The sequence below is a fragment of the Letharia columbiana genome (genome assembly GCF_014066305.1).
Source record: "Letharia columbiana isolate WasteWater2 chromosome Unknown Sc0000008_s0, whole genome shotgun sequence".
Taxonomy (NCBI): domain Eukaryota; kingdom Fungi; phylum Ascomycota; class Lecanoromycetes; order Lecanorales; family Parmeliaceae; genus Letharia; species Letharia columbiana.
The window spans coordinates 160,757-184,285 of NW_023501044.1; the positions used below are offsets into that span (position 1 = coordinate 160,757).

General features: G+C 45.8%; 7 protein-coding genes across 7 annotated transcripts; 1 reads left to right on the plus strand and 6 right to left on the minus strand.

The window, feature by feature from the left end:
- Nucleotides 1-31: 31 nt before the first annotated feature.
- On the minus strand, nt 32-5,636 carry HO173_003391 (uncharacterized protein; the record flags this gene model as incomplete). The annotated part of the gene is made up of 6 exons (XM_037305318.1): nt 32-716; nt 1,205-1,545; nt 1,594-2,064; nt 2,118-4,885; nt 4,937-5,377; nt 5,441-5,636. The coding sequence occupies 6 exons, from the start codon at nt 5,634-5,636 to the stop codon at nt 32-34; spliced, it is 4,902 nt and encodes a 1,633-aa protein (XP_037167726.1).
- A 369-nt stretch (nt 5,637-6,005) lies between these two features.
- HO173_003392 (uncharacterized protein) lies at nt 6,006-6,617 on the minus strand (the record flags this gene model as incomplete). Its single annotated transcript, XM_037305319.1, has 4 exons — nt 6,006-6,086; nt 6,142-6,394; nt 6,451-6,515; nt 6,573-6,617. The coding sequence occupies 4 exons, from the start codon at nt 6,615-6,617 to the stop codon at nt 6,006-6,008; spliced, it is 444 nt and encodes a 147-aa protein (XP_037167727.1).
- A 511-nt stretch (nt 6,618-7,128) lies between these two features.
- HO173_003393 (uncharacterized protein) lies at nt 7,129-7,701 on the plus strand (the record flags this gene model as incomplete). The annotated part of the gene is made up of 2 exons (XM_037305320.1): nt 7,129-7,390; nt 7,466-7,701. The coding sequence occupies 2 exons, from the start codon at nt 7,129-7,131 to the stop codon at nt 7,699-7,701; spliced, it is 498 nt and encodes a 165-aa protein (XP_037167728.1).
- A 909-nt stretch (nt 7,702-8,610) lies between these two features.
- On the minus strand, nt 8,611-8,934 carry HO173_003394 (uncharacterized protein; the record flags this gene model as incomplete). The annotated part of the gene is made up of 1 exon (XM_037305321.1): nt 8,611-8,934. One exon carries the CDS (start codon nt 8,932-8,934, stop codon nt 8,611-8,613), a length of 324 nt encoding a protein of 107 aa, XP_037167729.1.
- Nucleotides 8,935-10,533: 1,599 nt separating this feature from the next.
- Nucleotides 10,534-11,708, minus strand: HO173_003395 (uncharacterized protein; the record flags this gene model as incomplete). The annotated part of the gene is made up of 2 exons (XM_037305322.1): nt 10,534-10,788; nt 11,415-11,708. The coding sequence occupies 2 exons, from the start codon at nt 11,706-11,708 to the stop codon at nt 10,534-10,536; spliced, it is 549 nt and encodes a 182-aa protein (XP_037167730.1).
- A 4,545-nt stretch (nt 11,709-16,253) lies between these two features.
- HO173_003396 (uncharacterized protein) lies at nt 16,254-16,757 on the minus strand (the record flags this gene model as incomplete). Its single annotated transcript, XM_037305323.1, has 1 exon — nt 16,254-16,757. One exon carries the CDS (start codon nt 16,755-16,757, stop codon nt 16,254-16,256), a length of 504 nt encoding a protein of 167 aa, XP_037167731.1.
- A 3,257-nt stretch (nt 16,758-20,014) lies between these two features.
- HO173_003397 (uncharacterized protein) lies at nt 20,015-21,029 on the minus strand (the record flags this gene model as incomplete). The annotated part of the gene is made up of 4 exons (XM_037305324.1): nt 20,015-20,406; nt 20,489-20,607; nt 20,688-20,932; nt 21,009-21,029. 4 exons carry the CDS (start codon nt 21,027-21,029, stop codon nt 20,015-20,017), a joined length of 777 nt encoding a protein of 258 aa, XP_037167732.1.
- Between the last annotated feature and the right edge of the window lie 2,500 nt (nt 21,030-23,529).

Genomic DNA, 23,529 nt, shown 5'->3' on the forward strand with positions numbered 1-23,529 from the left:
AGTCTGCTAATGCGCGAGAATCTCACGCATCTTACGAACGACTTCTAGATTTGTCTAGTAACTGGTACTCAAAATCCTTCTCAACCCTCCTCTTCACCCCGCGTGTCTGTTTTTCAAACGGACCCTTAGCCTTCGTTCGACCCGACGTCCAACGGTTGGACCGCCTTGCATTGGTCCCCATGGCACATTTCTCACCTTTTGCTTTCTCATTCTCATCCTTGACAGGAGACTGCCTGCCTGCTGCAGTGCCTGCCCCACCTGCTTTCTGCTCTACCTCCGGCCTAACAACCGTGATATCCAGCCCTCCAGCCTCTAAAACCGCCTTCGTCTTCTGCCACTCGACACCAAACCTTCCGCTGTTGATCCTTACCGGACAGCATTTGCCCACCTCTTCGCCCGCTGCTCTCATCTCTGCAACTTGTTTCGCTAGGATTTCGAGCGCCTTTCTTGTGTTTTCCACTATTTCCTCCGGGGGCGAGACCCTTTTTCCGTAGTCGAGAGAGGTGAATAGGCAGGCTATGTAGTGAGGTGTCTTAGATGCTTGTCGCTGGTTTGTTGCAGTGGGTGGAGGAATGAGTAGGGCTGTGCCTACGAGATTGGCTTGGTGTTGTTTGACGGAGAGCTTGGAGCCCGTGGGCGGTGAGAGGCAGTATGCTTGATATTGGCGGAAGGCGTAGGGGTACTTCTCTTTGAAAGCGACGGCTACCCCGGAGCCCCTGTGGCAATACGAGCAGAGGCGTCAAGTGGCAACATGAGCAGAGGCGTTATGTGGCAATACAAACAAAGGCGTCATGTGACAACATGAGCCAGGGTTTTAAGAAGAGCAGTAGCAGCATGATCGTGCATTACGGCCTTAGTGCATCAGCGGAGAAACAAATGAAAGACGCAATTGCTCGAGATCAGCTAATCAAAGAGCATGATATCTTATGCTTTGAGATGGAAGCGGCAGGGTTCATGAATAACTTCCCGTGCGTTGTGATTCGAGGCATTTACGCTTATTCGGATTCTCACAAAAACGATGCGTGGCAAGGGTACGTGGCGGTCTCGGCGGCGTCGTATGCCAAAGAACCTACCTTGTACCGTCTAGGTGAGGAAAACATCGGGTACTGCGACAAAAACTGTAACAAGCCCTAGCGAATAATATCCTGGGGAGAATGCATTCTGCAGGTCTCCCGGATGGTACCATAACCAGAAAGCCACAAACACGACGGCCCAGCCTTGTGTGATGAGAGCGAAAGTTGCCAATCTAGAAAGTGTCCAACCTTGCCGCGCCCAAATCCCGTATCCTTTCAATCCAAGCTTGGTGCCGGTCACGCGGTGTGGTATTCCAAGAATAAGTTGGCTAATATGATCAGTCACATGGCAATTTTTGTAACCATGGTAGTAGTCAATCAGCGCTCTTTCGGCCCGAAGTATGTGAATTTCTTTCTCTAGGTCCGGCGGGTCAATGTTGTAGGTGTACTCGTTTTGGTTGTTCAGGTTAGGCAGGACGTCGCCTTTACAGGTACAGATTACAGCTTCTTCTTCGTTATAGACGCGGGAGAGCTGCTCGACCAGTCAGTGAGCCATTTTGATCTGAGGTGAGCACCTCACTTTGACTAGTTTGATTTCAGTGCATGTCGTCATGGATAAGTACCATCTCCATCCACGAAGCTTTTTGTAGCTCTTACACAGCTCGTCGACGAAATCCTTCCCTTTCTTCTGTTCGATGCAGATATGGTGCAGAAAAGTTCTCCGCGGTGCGGAATCTACACACCAGTGAACATATTTCGTAGTCGGAGTGGCGTTCGAAACAATCGTCGCGTTCTGTCCAGACCCTTGGCTTGCGGGAGACGCGCGCTTCTTCCTCGTACGTATTTGTTGCAAGCTGGTGAATTTCCCCATCAGAGCGGACGTCCATGCTTTTAACCCACGACTATCACTCGAATCAGCGAGCGGTTCATTATTGGTCGGCAATATGGGAGGTTGGCCAGCTGTGACTTTCGCAGGGCTTGTGTCGCACATCTGACGATATCTTCGTGCTTTAGCACAAGAGACGTCTGCGTATGTTTCATCACCACATTCCTTGCTCTCTGGTTAGTACTGCTCTCCAAGTGAGGAATTGATCTGTGACCTACGCAAATCCAGATAATGCGAATCTTGCTAGATGACAGGTGCTTTCTTGGCTGTTTCAACGGCCACCAGAGTATAGGCATTCCGAGCTTCTCTTCTGCTGCGATTTTCAATTTATCGATATTGGTCAGTCGAGGCACATTACTCGAGTGCTCAAAGCGGACCCGCTCTCTGCCATTCCATAACGTTTTCGTCCACATAGCTTCGTTCCTAAAGGGATTTATAAAGTCTTCAAACTCCTCCTTGAAACGCGCGAAGGCATCGCTTGACTTCAAAAATAGCTTCACTGCATCAATGTTCAATTGCACCGTTTGCTGTTTGTCTTTGTCCTCATCCTCGGAATCGCTTGAGGCATCGCTCCCACCATCATTCAAATCCTTACCAAAGGAGGTCCAATGATCATCAATGGTTTCGGTAGCCAAAGCTGGTGTCTCTTCAGATTCGAGATTTATAGTAGGCTTTTCCATTTGTTGTTGAAGGTAAAGTTCAAGCCTTTCTTGTTTTGTCGCCTCCTGCTGTCCAACTTCCTCCCCTGCCTGCTCTTGTCTCTCTTCCCCTGATGAAATGGTTGTAATGCCTTGCGCTATCTTGTCAATGATAGCCTGATCGCGTCTGCGGCTAAAAAAAAAATTGGCTGCTTTTTTCTCTGCTGGTGTGTTCGCAGCCATTACGAGCCTTCGTCCAAGCCATTTCAAAAGTCGGGCACCTTTCCTCGAAACTCTATCTCGATCTTGCTTGGTGAAAGCCTCAGCAAATAGACACCGAAGCTTTTCATCACTCATGAAGACAGCTATGACCCCGTCCAAGGCAGCCGCCGATATATCACTAGCTGAGGCATATGATGAGGCTGACGATTTGCTGAACTCGGACCACGCCGAGGAGGCAATGCTCGTTGTTTCACTTGAGTCTGATTGATCACTATCCTTGAATGTAGATGAGCTGGGAAGTGTAGTTCTTTTCACTGCTTGTCTGTCAATCTCCTCGGCCGCCTCGTACTTCCGCTGATCCTGAAGCACCAGTGCCAGATTACTGACGCTGGTCAATGTCGAGGGATGCTCGACTCCCAGCACTTTCTCATACCCTTCCAGCGCTCGTCGGTTCATCTCCTCGGCCGCCTCGTACTTCCCCTGATACTGAAGCACCGATGCCAGATTACTGACGCTGGTCAATGTCGAGGGATGCTCGACTCCCAGCACTTTCTCTCTCCCTTCCAGCGCTCGTCGGTTCATCTCCTCGGCCGCCTCGTACTTGTTTTGATGGACCAGCGTCTCTGCTAAAACGCTCATGGTTTGCAATATACTAGGATGTTCTTTGCCTAATGTTCTTCCTTGAACCAATAAAGTTGATTGATGAATCTCTTCGGCCTCGCTATATCTTGATTGGTGACTCAATACCATCGCCAAGCCGTTCCGGTTGCGTACTATACTAGGATCGTCCTTTTCCCGCTCCTTTTCTCTCAACGTCAATATAGATCGGTATATTGATTCAGCTTCTCCATATTTTTCTTGAGAGTATAACGATAGTGCAAGACTATTCATGCAATGTAATGTGTCAGGATGCATTTCTCCCAGCTCTGTCTCCATCAAAGTTATTGTTTGCCGATACATCTGGTCAGCCTCCCCATTTCGAGAAACTTTAAAAATTATATTGGCCAAATCCATCATGCTTCTCAGGGTTGAATGATCCTTCTCCCCTAATTTACTCCTATGAGTCTCTACTAGGCGGTGACGCAGGCATTCTGATGCGCGATATCGCCCCTGGCGTTCATAGAATCTTGCAAACAAGCTGGCGGTGTTGCAGTTTGCGATATTGCCACCGAGCTTATCTTGCGACTTTGAGAACTTTTCATCGTTTGACATAGACACATCCATATGCGTTGTAAGCGCTGTCCTCTCCTCCAGACTTGTCGAAGAACGATCGCCGTATCTCTTGACACAGCACCCGAGAACTGTTATCGCTTCCTGCGTATACTCCTGGCGTTCCTTCTTCATCAATCGGAGCTGTAACCAATCTCGGATGACAGGATGCAAAGAGAGACTTGCCCCCTGATGGCCCGCCGCTGGGGAGATGCTTTGCAGCAGGCCCAGATCATCCGAATGTGCGATGATGTCCCAAAATTGATCAGCGCTCCATTCATCATCGCAGATAGAGTCGGAAGACTCATCATTGGAGCTACCGTCGAAACTTTGCATGCTCGCTTTATCGTTCTCCTCGTTGCTGTCCTCATTCCTATCTTCCTCGGCATCATCGCTCGTGCTGAAAATTTCTATCCATCGCACTTCACTACCATGCGCTCTCCGATAAAAACGGAACAAGGATTCGGAGATTTTGGTAGGAGCGAAGAAGGCAGACAAAGTCAGGAAGTGAGCTACGTCCGTTTTCCAAGGTTCGTTCCCTGAGATTAATTGCTGAAAGGACAATTCCCATGTTGTGAAAGCATTGATATGCTTATACTCCCAATTTTTTGGAGTATAAGTCAACACCTTTTTTCGCTCAGCCTCGTAGATTGCCAGAAAATCTCCTAGTCGATCTAGCAGTAGACGCTTGTATTTGATGTATGCCGCTGCTTGATCGATGGCGAGGGCAAGATTACCGAGACGCTCGACAATGCTTGATGCCGTGTCTCTATGACTTCTTTGTATATCATTATCATTGTAACCCCGAAGCAAAAGTCTTACACCGTCCTCCATCTCCATCGGTGGGATCTCGAGAAGCGTGCCGAGTCGACTGAGATCTCGATTGCGGCTGGTAAAAAGTACGTGACCATGCCCTTCTACCAATTTTGTTAGCAATTACTCGACTATGAACGTCGGACACAGCCTACTAGTCGGAAAGAATGACCTGATCTCAGTTGTGAAACTCTCAGGATCGTCGTAATTGTCAAAAACCAACAACCACGCTTCACTCCATCGCTCTAGATTGCCTGTGACCAGTCTTATCTGGGCAGCGCTATCACTTGTCTCGAACTTCGATGCTCCCGTTAGCTCGGCCGCAATCGTGCCGTACGATTGCGTGGCAGTCATCTCGGAATTGGCGTTGACCCAGAAGACACCACGGTATGTTTCTCGCCATTTTCGACAGTACTCTAACGCTATCTGGCTTTTCCCCTGTCCCCCGAGTGCGTGAAGGATTACACAGGGCGGTGGTCCATTTTGGTGGCCAAGGAAGTGTGACCGAACCGAGTCGAGCAGATTGCTACGGCCAATAAAGTCCTTGACACGTTCTCGTGGTACTAGAAAATGACTGTGCTGACTGGACGCCGTACCTTTTACTCATAGATTCGCAGTCAGCTATGAGCGAGCAGACATCGCACTTTACATTGACTGACAATTTTGACGCCTCTGGATCAGTTGGGGTGCTTCTGCACAGATTCTGGCAAGATTAGAGGACACAGAAACATAGTTTCCATCCTCCGCACTTTTGAATTTGTTCAATTTCAAATGGTCGGAATCCAGCACGACGGAATAAAATCCGGATAAAACGGCCGACTTCTCTTCAACCACCTTGCTGGCTTTAGCAGCCATTCTGTAGTCGGATAGCTAATTTAACATTCTCACCATGGATGAAGTCTGTCTTTGTAACCACTCCCCGGTCTTGACCACCCGTGCCAAATAGCTGGTTGGGAGATTCTCGTAAAAACATAGGACAGCTGTCTTCGCAAGGTCCAAGCTAATCATTATTTTCTTAAACTCTGAAACGAGGTCAAATATCTTCATCGATTTCTCATCCACCTCTTTCATCAACGCGGTCTCACCATAGTCAACTAGACTAGCTAGATGTGCTACGATCGAGCCCCATTTCTGTGATTGCGATCCCTGGTGGGGGGTTCCAAGAAGGACGACACCGCCAATGAGCTTGACAAGATATTCATACCTACTGCCGACCGATTGTGCTTAGACAACTGCTTGTTCGATCACCAGCCCGCCGAAGGAATGGCCAATAAAGATGATTGGTCGATCTGACGAAGCGAGTTTCTGTAAGTGCTAAAATCAGTATGGACAAGCAATCTCCTCCAACGGCTAGACGAACCCTGTTTCTCATATCGTCTAACAGCCTTGTTGCAACGCTTTCCAACCGGTTGCGACTGAGCTGCGGTCCCAGCCACGCAGACTGATAATTGAAACAAAAGATGCGAGCACTAATGCTAGGCTGAAAATCACGAAATGTCTTCGGCAGCAGATCCGTGAGCCATCGCACATCTTTATCCTGTCCATAGTGTATGTCTTTATGCCGCACCCAAGCGTGATCAGGATTCGCGCCAAGCCCGTGTACGGCGATAATGCTGGATTGCACACATGAGCAAGACAAGCGGTGCTGCCTGACGAGAAGATCACTGACTCCACAGCTACCCCCTCTTGTCTGGCTTCGCTAGTGGTATCGGCAATAAGGTGCAAGCCCCATGGCTGTGAGCGGTGTCAGTACAGTGTTGTTCTGTCATGAGGCTTAAATACCGTACTCACCGCCTCTGGAGCTTTGCCGTGCGCATTTTGTTGCAGCCCCGCCATCGCGGTCTGATTCAGTAGTCTGACCAGTCCTTCTTTAGCCTGCCCACTGTTGACTATATATAGCAGCTAGAATACAGAGCTAGACTGCGCTTCTAAAGCTATAAGAAGTATGAGAACGTTTATTCGGTTGAGCCGGCAAGGATAAAGGATAGATTGCTGCCTCAGGCTAATAGTTAAGATACCTACCTTAAAGTACCCCACTACACCACCTTTCAACTGTGCGGGTATGGGATGATGCTAACCACTTTGAGACTAAACCAAAAACCAGAGATATCCGAAGAGTCTTGGCATGTTGCAGGACTTTTGATATCAACCTCCGTATGTCAGCCGTTCCGTATTTGATCTTGGTAGGTACTTTATCGACCGGTGACGAGCATCATAAGCTTATTACGTGGCGAGCGCATCTCCTCGTCAACCAGCTCCTCGTCAACCAGCTATCGCTGATACTGGTGCTGATGCTGGTGCTGATGAGAGTCCTACCACAGCTCTCCTACGTGTTGCTGCTGCTGAAATGGCAGGGGATGAAGAGAGCGATCCGACGACTCCAACGCCTCGTGTATCACAGCGACAGCGACAGCCACAGCTTCCTCCCTACAAAGGCAAGACACCTCGGAGATCCAAGGAGGCTAGACTTCCCAAGCACCGCAAGGACCTTGGTGGTGGTGCATTGACGCTCCCACTTGACGATCCCCGCCGTCGCAATCCCTCCGATCAGTATGGCCTTGAGTTTCATGAGGCTATCAGACCTAATGGTAATGAGTGGGGAGGCGGCCGTGAGAGGCTCTGGGAATGGTCTCAATAGCGAAATACGCTCTATAAGAGGAGAGATGATGCTGAGGCGAGAGTAGCTGCTCGCAAGCAGCGTAAACAAGATGAGTGGAATGCTGAGATAGCGGAGCATGGTGAGGAGGAGGCCAGAGCTCGTCGAGACCTAGAACGAGAGGCTGCAAAGGCTGCAGACGATCTGATGACGAGTGAGATCGCTGAGATGGATCTGGAGGACCAGCTGGCCAACCCTATGCTGACGATCAACGCCTTCCTTTCCCTTATCCCGAATGTGCGGCAGTCACGCTTGATAGCGTAATGCATTTTAAGAATCATGCAGCGACCGTTCACGGAGTCTACATGTCTGACAAAATTAGGATACCTGGTGGAGTTTTAGGCTGATTGTTGTTTGCCTGGCCTCACGGATTCATTGTATCTACTAGAGCAACTGTTCTACGTTTTTTTAATCTCGAAACTTTGACCACTTGAAAAGCTCTAGCACTGGAAGAATGGGGGAAACCCTATAGTTCCCTAGGTTCATCTCCACAAGGCTACACTTTGAGATAGTGTATTAACTCGAAGGATATATATTCTTCGAGGGTATGCTTTTTAATGTATATTACTATATTATCTAGAGTAATAAGATAATACTAAACTTCTAAACGTATTAAACTTCCTAATATTGTATATTCTAATTCTATAATAGTATTTGGATTTGTGTTTAAGTTGTGTAGCCTTCGAGTTTATAGACATTTTAGCTTGCATACCCTCGAATTTAATATAATCTTCGAGTTAATACACTATCTCAGAATGTATAGACGTCTAGAGATAAACCTAGGGAATCCGAGGGTATCTCTACTCTCCCGGTGCCGGAATCGGAGCGCAAGGAACGGGGCCAAAATTGGAACTTTGTTTTGGGGGGAGAGTTCCAAAAATGGAGTACAGAAGTGCGAGGAAGACGAGAAAAAGTGATCCAAAAGTGGAGCAGGAAGTTCAGAGATATACTAGTGCTCGTCTTTGATATGTTCCCTCGCCCGTTCAGCTGTCGCCCGATGACAGCATATGGATAAATGACGATATTATCGAATTTGACGACGGGCTTGCATCCATCTTGCCCTGACCAGGATAGAGAGCAGCCAAGTTATTAATGGTGTCGAGTGTGGATGTATGCTCAGGGCCCCATGGTTTCTCGTGTCCCTCCAGTGCCCGCTGATACATCCTCTCCGCCTCAGCCATCTTGACCCGTACTCGGGTTCCATGGTCTGACTGTTTCATCATGTGACGCAGAAGCGAGCAGCGAGCCGTCCTGGGAGAATGCCACCGCGTTCACCGAACCAGTGTGTCCCTCGAGCTTCTGCAGCTCCGGACTCCACAGTGTTGGAGTGATCGGACACCTCGGTATCCATGCGGAAATCCGGCTACAGACATTTCTCACTACACTGGTCTGCGGTGCGAAAAGCATCGCCGACGAATGAATCTCTTTCTTGACGCTAGTCCAAAATTGTTTCGCCGGGGCGTTCGAGAACGGGTGGACGAAGTTAGGGGTACCCATTCTGAGGTCTCGCATTAGCTCTCTCCTCAGCGCATCATCGACCTGCCTCCTGTGCTCCGATGTGTCTGCGAAGCTTCCTATGTTAAAAAACTAAGGCGTCTGCTGGAACGAGGATGTAAATGATGAGTGAGATTTGGGAGGGGTTGTAGGTTGTGATATGGGTTCTGTGCGCGCGACAAGGTCGAATACAGTTGTCCATGTGTCCATATCTTCTGCCTTTGTTGAAACCAGCTTCATGCCGTTCACACGTGAGTGAAGGCCAAGGAGCTTGTTATGGGAAGTCTTGATGCTGTAGCTTCTTCATATACAAGCTGATAAAGCCCATGTTTTGTGCTCTGCTGAGTCCCGTTATTTCCTTAAATTACAGCTCCATGTATCATATATAGACCGCTTGTTCACTTCCTGGCTGCCTAGCCTCAACAGGCACTGATTAAGCGTTGCGACTTAGTAGGAAATTGAGATGAGGTAGGGCGTAGGGTTGAGTAGGGTGGGTGGCTTGACCGATGCGAAGGGTTTCGAGATTAATATAACGTATCTGCAATCAAGAAGCACTATCTGTCAGCAGACGCGCGGCCGAGCTTACAATCTTCTATGTAGGGACAAAATCTGACGGAGGAGGGTGAGGAATGAAGGCTCGATGAAAACTGATCTCATCACTCACAAAGATGTTGCCAGAGTTCAAGGTTCTTCGTGGGCGTTGTGTAAGACGTTGACGATAGGCATCTTGACTGGCTTCGAAAATCTTCAATGTCGGTAGTATGAGAGACTTCTTTGAAGCGGAAAGCCTCCGCTGTGTCGAGGCGAAAAAAGTGAGCAGTGTCCGAATCGAAAATAGGCCAGAGTCCCTTTTTTTCGCCCCTGTGGAGCGGTGAGCTTGTCACCCTGCTGATGATGCTGAAATTGTCTCAAGAAGACATCAGGTCAAAGGCTCATGGCAGGTGATATGAGCACGCTGGCTCGCCAGTGGAAAAAGGGTCTGCACACTCCAAGTCTGCGAATCTATCACAAATTATCAACGAGAGGTCTTACTAAGAACCTTTCGCTTTGTAATATAAAGATCATAGGCACACGTAACAACTTTCATCGGAAGTACTAGCTTGTAAAGAGGTATATACTTAGCTCCGTAATTTAACAATAGCCTTATTTGTATCTACAGATAATCTCTATATAATTTTACAATACACCAGATAAGTAAAACAGCTTATGTAAATAGCAGAACTAATCCATCTACTACTAAGTATGTTGTACTCGTGCTATCCAGAAGTGAGTTATAACGCTAATATAGCGCCCGGCTATCAACCAATCAGATAGTTTGATCTCCCTCAAAATTGCTCTAAAACACACCTTATCCCAACGCCAACTTTTAGCGTCGTAACTCACTTCTGGATGATACGAGACAGTCAGTTATCGCTAGAGTCGATCTGCGGCTTCCTAGAAAATTCGCTTGGCATTACGGCTCATTCCCCCGCATTCTCCGTCTTCATGCAGAAAGCTGTAGAATTCTTGGGCAAAGGTTACCACATCTGTTCAGCAGCGATGCAGCAACTACGAATACTATTTATGATTCCGCAGCCCAATCTTTCCAAGCGTCTGAGTATATCACTTAGCTCGATTTCGGCTGCGAATAAGCAAAACCTGCACCGCAGAAGCGTACCGGACGTACCGGACGTAGATGGTCAAGTTGACCGCTGAAGCAGCCAGTTGTAGGTTAAGCCATATCAGATTACTTCCATACCTTGGTAGGAACTGACAAAGAAGGCTTTGGATAATCCAAACACTTAGGAATCCAATGCCATTATGAGCATCATAACGTCCAGAGGCACATCTCACAAGAGTCCGATGGAGGCGATCACTCTTTTATACATGCTAAACGAATGTCCGGAAAGTCCAAAAGACAATCAGCAGTCACAATCACTTTCAGTACTATCAAGCATATGCCAACTACCCTTCCAGCGTGAAAAGCAGACCTTAATACTATATACGCCCGCGGGAAGAAGAGAGGAACCGGAAAAGGACAGAGCAGGGGAAAGGAGCGGGTTGGGGAAATTAAGAGGAGGGATGGGAAGTTCGACGCTACGTACTTGGTCAAGAGATATGAGAACATGGTGTGGATGGAGGGAGTCAAGGTGGAGAAGGTGGCTATTTTTGAGATGGGGGCTAAGGAAGTGGATGTGGTGGAGGAGAGAGCGAGAGTCGGGGAGGAATTTGAGGGACAGCGAATAGTGCAACAGGAGTATAAAGAAATCGCGAGCGTGGGGTTACCGGACTAGAGTATCATATGGAGGCCGGCTGGTTTAGTTGTTTGGTTGTATATATGACGGGGTAGGGGGTGAAGAGGAGGGCGAGAGGGCGGGAAAAGGGGAGGAGGGGGAGAAATTAGTGGTGCAGGAGTACAAAGAAATCGCGAGCGTGGAATCACCGGACTATACATAGAGCTATGCTTGTTTTGGTTGTATGGTAAAGGGTTGGATGGAAATTACAGCTCTCAGGTGCCCAAGGCTTGGTCCACCGTGTCTTGCGAAGCGCTTGAGCTGTGCAAGGTCAATGTCTTCCTTGCCAGTCCGATCAGGCGGTGAAGGGGTAGCAGGCCACTCTGTTCTTCGATCAAACTCTCGGAGAGGAGTTAGCCACTGCCGTGACAAATTGTCCCAAAACCAGCTGGGTGTCCTGTGTCGTTGCTGCTTCTCGAGCTTTCGTCGTTTAGCGATGGGCGGTGAAGAGTCAGTCGTAGGCTCTGCTTGGACACACAGTTGTCGCTTTCGACTGCAGGGCATTGGAGTTGTCTCTAAAGGCAATGAATCTCAACACGAGAACGAGATGCAGATAGCGCGCGCTTCCGACGACCATGCTAGCGTGTAAGTCGTTTTGTATTGCGGGGTTGATAGCCAATCAACGGAATGGCTGCTGCCTAGAGAACACTAAACACATCTTGTAAAATGTTTCGGCTTTAGATTTACCTAAGGGTCTTTTGACCATATGCGGAGCTCTAATAGATAATCCATATATTATTCCGCTTTTTTCATATGGGCTATTTTGATTTGTTGTACATCTTTAATGTTTCGGCAACTCCTGCCCGCATTATTATTCCGCCGTTTCTGTACTCCATTTTTGGACCGTCCCTCGAGTTCCACGTTCCATTTTTGGAACCCCCCCCCAAAAGTTCCAATTTTGGCCCCGGTCCTTACGCTCCGATTCTGGCACTGGGAGAGTAGGGACACCCCCGGATTCCCTGGGTTCATCTCCGGAAGTCTGGGCTAGCAGGCTGGTCTCAATGGTTTCCTTGATGTTGATGTAGATGGTTTTCTACGGTCAATATCATTACTGAGGACATGAGCCGATTGGTCTAATATCATTCCCGGTACCCTTTGATCGCCCTCGGTTCGAGCTCGAAAGAAGACATACTTGGTGTGAACGCTTTATATCAAAAGGTGAAAAGTAATAAGCAAGAGAAAGCTCTGCCATAATTGTTGGAAAGGTCTTCGAATCTTGAAGTTGCTTTCTTACTGCAAGAAGTAGATATTAAACTAACAGCAACTTCCGCCGCATCATCAGAAATACCGAAGCCACGAGGACAGCCGCAGAACAAGACATGGGAATTGCTACACGAGCGGCTATCCACTTCGGATAATTTTGGTAGAAGGCCCACCAGTAAAGTACACTAAAGAGCAAATACTCGATAATGATTGCGCTGAAAACAGTCCAAAAATGAAGTACGTCTTTATGCAAGCTGCAGTCTAGTTTAGCGTATGCAGGTCCCACGGCGCTGGCATGACTATACTCTGATAAGAGGCAAAAATTTCAAGAGGATAAGAAAGACGGTCCCAATAGGACTACACTTACGCCACCACCATTTAAAGTAGTAGAGACTCACTTTCGGGAACATGCACCGCGTAAATAGGAGCTTTTAACGTTAGTATATGCATTGATAGATTCCTTTAATAGAAGATAAATCTCTGCGATTAATATATATGTAATAGAGAAGCGAAAAAGTAGGTTAACAGCGAGCCTAAACCGTTCTCCTAAACGAATCAATCAGCCGCGATAATATACGTGATATTCGAAATGGTCTTGGTTTACCGTCGTTAACCCCCCTTGAGGTATCTATCACCATCAGACTAACCAGAGCGGAGTCCAAAACGCATTTCAATATTAGAATCTATATCTGTGGTTGACGGAATAGCTCAGACTTCGAACGGAAACGGATAAGCTGCCAGCGTAGGAGAGCAAGTGATACAAGATCAGCGACGAGGACACAAATAAGAACGCTTAGATCAACGGTCCATTGACCGAAGAACACAGGCTGGATGATAGCGAAACCGACAAGCCTCTCTTGGATGCGGTGGATTTCGTGGAGCTGCTGCGTTGCCATTGGGTAACGGACACCAACACCTTCCCGCACGAACGACAAAGGGTTCAGCTGACAACGATCCTGCTGGTCGCGGCGTTCACTGGATCCCGACCCGGAGCCCTTCTCGGAATCATCTATCGCGACCTGAATTTGCTCGTCCAGCGCGATAAGGCTATGGGGGAAGTAGCCCTCACCTTATAGCTGAAGCTCACCTGAACCAAGTCTCGCAAGAAGCGTAAGAGATCGTAAGTGACGGCTAAGAAATCGAGTTCGTCAATCTGACCGGCATACAAAAAGACCTACACGTTCTTTATCGATACCAACCCTATATTTTGTATTATATCTTATATCATCAGTCTCGCCTACGACGATAATGTCTACCTCTTTCCGAATACAAATTTTAGGATAGTTCTAACGCTGGGCGTCTTAAAGGGATTAAACTGCCAATTAATCCCATGAAAAGAGGATATACTAGACGTATTATTGTTTCGTATGTCTATATAAACCGCTAGAGGCTATATTACCTCGGCCGACACGGCGCTCTTTTACGAAAAGTATTACGAGTGAATTAAACGATTAGAAGAAGAGATTAGCTTCGTATAGATCTTTACGATCTATTATCTTCGACGAGCGACAGAAAATACTATTAATAATAAGTCTTAAGGCTTTTAATTCTACGGAGCCTAGACTAATATAATTATTTACTAGATAATTTTAATTCTAATAAAGTCGTTTGTAATCTAGTTATAGATTATATTAACTCAGTTATCTTTCAGCGTAACTATCTATCCCGTATGATTCGATATAATATTTAAGTCGTATACGGCGATATAGCGCCTCGGACGGAGTTAATTTAAGCGGCCAATCGGATAAGTCGACGGATCGATCCTCGACGACTTAAAGAGCTCACCGAAGCGTAGAGTGTAAGTATCCGCCAGGAGGAAGAAATCTAGGAGCTTCGTCGCCGCCGAGATAAACTGTTCCAGCGTATTCGACACTAGTTTACGTTTATTTACCGTGCAGAAGGACAAGCCACCTACGATTAGTATAAGGAGGCCAAACGAGCCGTGGATCGAAAGATTAAAGCGCGAGAGCGGGAACTCATGAAGTCAATGATAGCCCCAATGTGGTGACGACTGCCTGGAGTGACAATTTCGCGAAACACGCATATAAGAACTCCTGGGATCAAAAGAATGTCACTGTTAGGTAGATTCATGGCCTACTTTTAGTTTTTACATGCGCTAACACATCCCAGCTATGGCGATGTATTCATGCAAGCGCTCTACAATGCTGCACGTTGCGCTGAGATTGGAAGTGCAGAATTTGCCAAGTGTGAGGCAGAAGAAGCCGCAAGATCTGAGACAAGAGACCCGGTATGGAGGTGACTGTCCATATATACGTAACCTATGGAGGCTCATAGGACGCCAAGGCGCAATCGTCTCTCACGGTCATATAATTTATGTACGAGTACTCTGATTTGTTTCGCAACAACCATCTATCTATGCTTCCTGATTATGTGTTCTCATATGGCATCATTCCAAATCTGATCGCGAATGTTATCCAACGAAACCTATATCTCATTGATGCAAAGTTATTGGATCATGTATGTGGTGTGTCCGTTCCTTCTGATCACTTGACCTTGAGAGTCCGTATTGCTTCATCCGCTGCTGCGGTCTCAACATCTATCTCGGTTGACGTAGTACTCCTTTCTGGTTGCCTCTTCCTTTGATACACCTTTACCATGTCATTTTCTAACGGTCATTTGGTGGGCTTGGCATTTGGAACGTTCTAGAGTGACTTTGAAACTGTTCCTATTTACATATTTGAGGGAGAGTGGAGGGCTGAAGGGTGATAGACTTGTAAGCGGATGACAAAGAGAGTGAAGAATAGAGAGTAGTAGTGGGTCGTAGTAGGGTAGCTCGCCAGAACAAAAATAAACTGCAGAGTGGCACAATTCTCAAGTTGGATAAATCTTCAACGATTCAGTATACGCTTATACTTTTGGTTAGGAATCTATAGACAAAGTCGATTAGAGTAACTTATAAACCAAGAGTTTTATGATTAAAGCATTTGTGGGCGAGTTATAAGTATTGGTAAAAAACTTATCCTACCATCTTTCGTGGGCCCTAAGTGCAGTTTATTTCGCGCACCGCGAGGCTAGTAGCTAGAATGGTTACCGAGGTTCGGCACGGAGTTTTATTAGACCGAAATTGAAGGCGCAATTGGGGTGGTGCAAAACTATACGCGATTGGCGGGAGAGATCAGCCACTAACGGCATTCTCTGACGCGTCCCCTCACATCCTGTCTTGTCCCGCTCTGTCCCACTGTTAACCTTGCCCTTTCGTTTCGGAATTATGACGAGGCACTCCTATGGCAGACCAAAGCTGAACGAATACGAATGCAATTCGGCGACGATGTGAAAAACTCTAAAGCCATGAGCCATTTAAACCTCGGCCGCGCTCTGTGGTATGCTGGAGACCGTGAAGATGCATGGGCACGGCTTAGCCAGGCCGTTGAAATCTTCTCCAGAACCGACAGCTGGTACCTGCTAGCGCAGTACGTACTGCTTGTACTGGGCCCAAGCGCGACAGGATCTCCAGTACTCATTTGTTCTTGGGCACGCTGTCACGTCTTGAGTCGGACCTTGTGTCCGCGAAAAGGAACTATCTGGTCGCTAAAGATTTGATGATTACAACTGGTCACGCTCAAACGCACTCAACGACCTCCGTAATATGGAGAGTATATATGCTACTAAATTAACGTCGTAAGATCATTACACTTGTTTGATGAAAAATGAGTCGTAAGCGTTGCAGTGCTTTGGCCTTCTAGTGAAGTTGGGATAGCGTATAATATATTGACGAAGAGGAACGCATTCATGGTACACGGATCGCTTCCCTCAATCAATTGGCTATTGGTGATCCGCCCTCGCGTCTAAGTTATCTCTCCATCATTGCACCAAAACTTGACGGACTTAATTGTTGCCACCATGTAGAGCCGGCCAATCTCCTTGACGTTTACCTATTACTGGTGAAGATTGAGCGCTGGATCCTCTGCACAGATAACGTTTGAATTCCTTCGTCGCGTGATTGATGTGCTCAATTTCTTGAAGACCTGTTTGAAAGGCCGGAGAATCATGAGGAAGAGCCGATCCCGCGTGCAGGATGCGAGGGCTGGCACAACCAAAGGAGCCCGTGATTCGAGGGAATAACATAAATGATTTTGAAGGTAGTTGGTCCACAGGTATCTCGCTGGGCGAAGTCGCCGCCATGGAGCCATTTGTCGCTACGTCATCAACAAAATCCCACTCCTGCCAATCACCGCTCGAAGGGTCGTAGTCGAAATCGACTCGACAGCCGTCCTTCCGAAGGGCACCCCAGAGCTTGATAGCTATACTTATGATCTCCGCAAGCTTACCACGTAGTCGCTGGTCGGTCGGGCTCCGTAAACTATAAAGTACGTTCAATATTTCATCCATAATGCTGTCCCGACTAGGTTTAGTAGAGATATTAGTTATTACTAAGGGACTATATAAACTAAGATAATTAAGTTTATCAACCGTTATTAACCGCCAGAATAACTCTTAACTCGAAGTCGCCGCTAAAATATTTGAGATAATATTAAGAATCAAATCCATTAACTATATTTCAGACTTACGTTCCACTATCGCTATAGATTTCGCGAAATATTATCGCCTTATAATGCGGATAGTTATCGTCGATAGAAAATTTTAGATAGCGTACGTCTATAGAGAGATCGCAATACGGCTTTCGATAGATAGAGGCGAATATTTGAAAATCTCACTGGTACTAAATAGCTTATTTCGAACTATATCGCTATTTAACTATAAATAATATCAATAACGCTATTATAGAGTATTTCTCGCTTATATTAGTTAATATATCGGCTATAAATCCTTAGATAGAAATCTAAACTTATAAATCGCTATATCTTAAATACGCTTTTATAGTTAACGAAAGCCCTCAATACTAAGAATGCGAATTAGTTATAACTTATAAAATGTAAATAAGATTAATAATTACTAGAATTCAGATGTCTACGATAATATTATAAAGGCGATATTTATCTAATATAGTTTCGCTTCTAGGCGTATAATATACGATTAAGAGCTTCTCTTATCGAGTTTTAAACTCTTCTTTTAATAATTTAAGTCCTTCTAGGCCTATGTATTTTTCTTCTTAAATTTCTTAATAGCGTTCTTTTAATCCATCTTTATCGATCTTTAGATCTTATATCTTCTTCTCGAGCTCTTCTCTTATTTACTTAACTTTAGTCTTAAACTTATTTAAAAATTCTTACTTTACTTCGTTAATCTTTATCTCCTTTTATCTTTTCATCTTTAATTATATTATCTTACATATATTATCTAGAATTACTTATTTCTATTTAAGCTTCTCTCTCTCGCGCTCGAACTAGCGGGCGCTAGCTTAATACACGTCGTTCTTATCTCGAAGTCTTATTATCTCTTAATTCTTTAGAAATATTAAGTCGTTTATTATAATATTAAGCGCGTCGATCTAGGTCTACTAGCGAATATCGAGTTTATAAATACTCTCGATATTACTAATCTCTTCGTAATAGCTATATACGAAATAAAGAATCTTAGATATCTAATATATAACAATTATGCCCGCGTCTATAGCCTCTAATAACAGATCCTTAAAGCTAGCGTTAAACGAAGTTCGGGAGATCTTTACTCTCCCCTTACCTTTTCCTATAAAATATATATTTCTATTCGTTTCGATTAAGTTCCTTAAGTCTTTTAATCCTATTTTAATAATAGTTAGTTTCTAGATAGTCAAAAGAGATTAAATTCGTAGTATAGATTCTCGCATATTAAATTAAAACGAAGGGATATATAAAGAACGATATAATAAGAGAAAGCTATAGCGAGATAGAAGGGGATATATACTCTTAAAATTCGACGAGACACTAATAAAACCAATATCTTACTTATAGAGAGAGCGCCGAAGACGATATGAGCGATAATCTTGCTTTTAAAAATATAATTACTTCGCTTCTTTAAAGACTTTAAGACGTAGAGTCTATCTATAAACTTTTCATCGAGGCTCGTTAAGAATATAAGGGAATATAGAAAGCGCTAGGGCATATACAAATATTAGTTGATTTCTCCTTTATTACGATTATAGCCGTTGAAAGAAGCTACGTAATATTTTGTCGCACTTTACGTAACAATACCGTCTATTAATAAAGCGTTAATAAATTATTAGAGATGTTACGTTAAACGTCGCGAGGTTTTTTTTAGACTACTATATACATGCTAACACTTTTATAATTCGCTAGAAATAATCTCATACATAACGTAGATCAAATCGTGAATAGCTACGCCGAGAATTTCGCGTATTATAGATCTACATTAAAGCTTAAAAGTAGGGCTGACGAAAAATAGTAACTAGTGGATAGAGCTAGTGGCTACATAAGAATACTCGGCACTCTAATTAAGCAACCATCGCTCACTAATGCTTTGTTTGCCGGTCGTTATAGCGTTTGCGTTGTTTTTTTTTATTTAATTTTCGAGTTTATTAATTTAGTAACTTCAAAAATTTTTTAAAATTTTAAAAATTTTTTTATAAATTTTTAGCTTTTGGGTATATTGTTTTTTATTTTTATATTTGTTTTGTTTTTGTACTTTTTTAATCTTTATTTGTTTATTTGGTTAGTTTACTGTGTTTATTCCGTCGTACGTTTTTGAACTTTTTTTTTTATTTGCTGTATTGTCTGGGTTAGATGGGGATTGGGTTTGAAGTTGTACGGTTTTTTTTTAATTTTGTTGAAGGAAGAAGACTAGCGAAGACTTCTTTCCGAGAAGTTTGATATTCAGCCCCATACATCAATACCTCGTGCGTCGACCATCTACCGTCTGATAGGCAGATTGACGGATCAGCCGCGAAATTTGCTGAAGAATGTTGATGCATTTTTGGCCGTGTTCAAAGCTTCGCACTTGCATCAATGATGCTGGAAGCTATGACTACATATATAATACCGCCGACTTGTAATCTTCATCGTTTAAGCTGAACCGCTCCACCTTGCGTGGTACAGCGGTACTTCATCAAAACCCTTGGCAGGATACGAAAAGGCCTCGGGTCCTGAGCATAAGCAGAGGAGTCGATCGATATTTCTGTCGACGTCTTCGGCTTCGGCGAGCAGTCGATCAAGCTCATTCTCGACTTCCAGTTCATACGGAGGAAGCCCGGGGTTCCCAACGCCACTCATGTCTACTGGAATACCCTTTTAGCGGCCAGGACGCTAGCAAGCGTATCAATATCACAGCCCAGTTTAATTTGCTGATCGAGTCGACAGGTTTCACAATGATCAGCCGTGCCAAGCATAGAGTGGATGCGTTGTGAGGTTGGGAAAATGATGAAGTGATCCGTAAGTGTTATACATGGTAGGATGCATGCATCTCCAGATAACACAAGTACCCCACCCACAGCCCGATTGGCCGACTGGTCACGCGGAAAACCTGACCCAATTATAGCATGTTTTGTGTGTCACTTCCCACCACATCCGAAACTGCATAACCCTCCCTACGGTCGCCGTACTGGCGACGAGTCTGGCTCTCAAAACATTGCCACAAATCTAAAGCGAGATTGCTGCTAACACCACAAAAATGGCGATCATCAAACTTGCTAGGATTGTTTCGCTTGCTGGAGCAAAGAGGGAAATATAAAGTCTAGTCTCTTCATATATCTGTCACTCCTGTCGGAGAGTCCTTTGCAGCAAGGCTGGCATGCGAGCTATTCCTTCTAGTTCGGCGATCGGCCTTTGAGATTCCAATTCCAATGCGCGCTCTGACGTCTCCATCTCCAGAATATGTGGCCCGGGTGCTTCGGCGCCTAATTCCGGGACACGTGGGTTTGCCTCGGCCTCTACAATCGGTAACGAGTCGAGCATGGGGTTTGGCCCGTCACTCCAACTCGAATATCTTGCCGACCGTGTGATTGGTGGTGATGCCGCCCCTTTGAATACCGGTAGTATGTCCTTGAGTAATTTGGATCCTCGTTTATGGGTGCTTTTGCGCTTACGCAATTGTGCGAACTTTGCGAATAAGAACGTTAATATAGGGCCGAGAGAAGGTAAGCATGCTAGTGGTCAAAGTTAATGTCCATTTCCAGTCTATTTCGTTCATGCTGTGTGATGGAATTAGTGGGCTGATTGTGTACTCACCACAAATTATCGAAGTGTTGATCTCGATATTTGTTAAGAGAAAAGGAGGGTTGTAGGTATTATCATTAACAGAATCGGCAAAGAACAGCCCCAAGCGGACCCCAGACATGACCGTCACACTGGATGAGGATTCTTTGTCAGTAAGGAAAAATAAATATACACTCTAGAGCAGGCAATGCTTTTATATTAGGGAACTTACAAACCACCCAAAGCAAATACCATGGTCAACATGGCCTTTTGTGATCTATGCATCTGAAGTTTCCAGACTAGTGGCATCGGGAAGATCAAAAGCATGGCGTCGGTCACGATATGTGGTATCGCTATATATTGAGGAATGGGAAATCCTGGGTCTTCCCCATTGCATTTCAGGGGTACAGGCCCGCTGCTGTAGTCCCATTCCCAGAAAGAATTGATAGGAGAACATTGGAAGATCGTTATGAACAGCTAGACTTTTTGTTAGAGTCCGCGACCATCGTCTCGATCGAAACACCAGCCATCAGATCAAAAAGAGTAAACTTACCACTGCAATTCCCCAACACATTACAACTACTGCAATCGTCCAGATGGCCAATCGGGTTAAGCGACTATTACAACTAAAAAGACGCCAGTAGAAAGCTAATATGGAGCATTTGACGATCCAGAGAACGACTACCCAAAAAATTTGGGAGATGAAGAACCCCAGGAGGGCGTCATTCTGGAAATGATTAACACCGAGAGACGAACCGTCACTCATCCATTTCCGTTGAGCTATCGTGCTATTTACCACTATCGAGTAGTAAATAGCGGTAAGCATCAAACAACTGACCGCACGACTTTCCGTACAGTTGAAGGAACTTACTCCAGGTTGCTGAAATAAAGCATAGTGCAGTGGCGACGACCTGGTAGACATATGAGCTTGGACTATCCTCTTGGACCCAAAGAGTAGCCGCTTATATAATCATATGACGGATACTCACAGCAGCAGGTATCACAAGCCAATCGTCGTACCAGAGCCCCGCCTTGGAGAGGCGTCGAGCAAGGAATCGAAGACAAACAGCAATAAGCGCTATCAGCCAGGTAGCTATGATACTACCCCCCAGGCTTCTAAGCTCGTCGCTGGGATCGCTTGAATCAGAAGATTGTTGCATCTCTACTGGAGCCCGTGGTGCCTGACTTCATACAGCTCCGGCTAGTGTAGACTATTTCCGAAGGAAAAGTTGGAAAGACCAGGTCGAGGGGGACAGATAAAAGTTTCCATGTGCAAGGCTGCGTATTTGGGGCTCAGGCGGAGGCAGCATGTTAAGTATCCTCGCTGCGTATGCCGAAGCGCAGCGCCGACTCGTGAGACTCGTAAGCAAAGCATCCCTCGTAAGCAGTCGTCGGACCCGCTTCATGCATAGTATGACACTATTACTGAAGACACCGTCCTGAAAGTCAGGTACGGCCTTTTTGGGGAGTTGCTCTTGTTCGGAATAGCACAATGCCATGGTATTGTGGATGAGCGATTGTTCGGAGGGGTGTGGTCGTCAGAGAATGGTATGAATGCGTGTTCGAGTTGCTGGGTGGGCGTTTGATATCATGGCGCTGATCCTTGGTGGGAGGATTGGATGATGACTGAGAATGTTCTGCCGATCTTCATTGCCGGCGCGCTAACTACTTTAGGTAAAGTCTGAATCTATGACGTATCATCTTAGTGAGATTTCGAATCAGCATCTTCACCGGCTCACAGCATCCTTCATCCTTTTCAAAAACCGCTCTCTCCAAACAAGTCAACATGTCTTGCTGCATTCCGTTTTTGACTCTTGTCTTTGAGTTCCACAACAAAGATTATCATTCATTACCATGGGTTATTTGCTACAGACTTTTTCGTCCGTGACCTGATATACTCGTATATCATAAAGCACCGTCACGCAATCTAGACGATCGTTTTTCCTACATACGAAATATAAGCCATTTTCATCAAATCATAAACGTCGCAATGTCACTACTGCTTCCCACCCAATCGATCCCTTTGACCCATGCCACAGCCTCGCTAACTACTCCCTGAGCATTCTCCCTCCCACAGCCCCTTCAATTCTTTCGTAAAGCGGAATGTGAGCTGAATGAGCGGCACGCAGCAATGCGCCGCATATCATCAGCTGATTCGTTGTCAGCTCATATTCATTTGGAGTAGGGGTAATCGTTCGAGTGCTTATTCCATGTGGCCCTCAGCAGCTTAGCGGCACGGTATAACAAACATCACCTCACCGCATTCACCGCATTCACCCACCACGACCACAGCCCCTCTGGCACAGGAGTCTGTCACTTTTTCCCACCCCCTCCTTCCCACCGCGCTGGGATGTAAATGTAAATGTACACTTGGTGGAAATGATAAAATCTTTGTTTTATTTGTTTTTGTTTTTGGTTGAGGTGAGATGAGGTGAGGGAGAGGGAGGGGAAGTACGAGCCCTCGCTCGTTTTTTCGGGAGCGCTGAATCGCCCACCCACCACCCACCCACCCCCGTCTCTTCCCCACCCAGACCCAGAAACCTCAATCTCTTCGTATCTCCTCTTCTCCCCCTCTCTTCTCCATCATCCCTCTCCCGACACCCACACCTCTGATCAAAATACGTATGACGAGAACCTGTAACCGCGAGAGTGTGTGTGAAATGGTACTCACTAATCAACTCCCCCCTAGCCCTAACCTAATTAAGGCGATGAGGATTGGTATGTGCTGATGGGATATATTGGGGGTGGAAGATGGGGGTGGGATTGGAAATGAGTGACACTGCGCTCGCTGCGCTAGCTCGCGGTGCTGGTGCGAGTAGTCGATGGAGATGTAGATGGAGATGGAGATATTCCATATCGTTATAAGGTATATGTTATATGTGCCCCTGTGATATGAGGAGATGTGGTTACATTATGTCATGGTATGGTTTTGGGAGGTATAGGGATAGGAGAAGGGAGGTGGAGACTGAGCTTGGGAATGGGGTGAGAAGGGGCGGGGATGATGCGAATTGTAGCCTTACGCAGTTGCTGTTTGCCTTCTTATCATTCCAGAACGTGGAGAAAGGGTAGCCGGA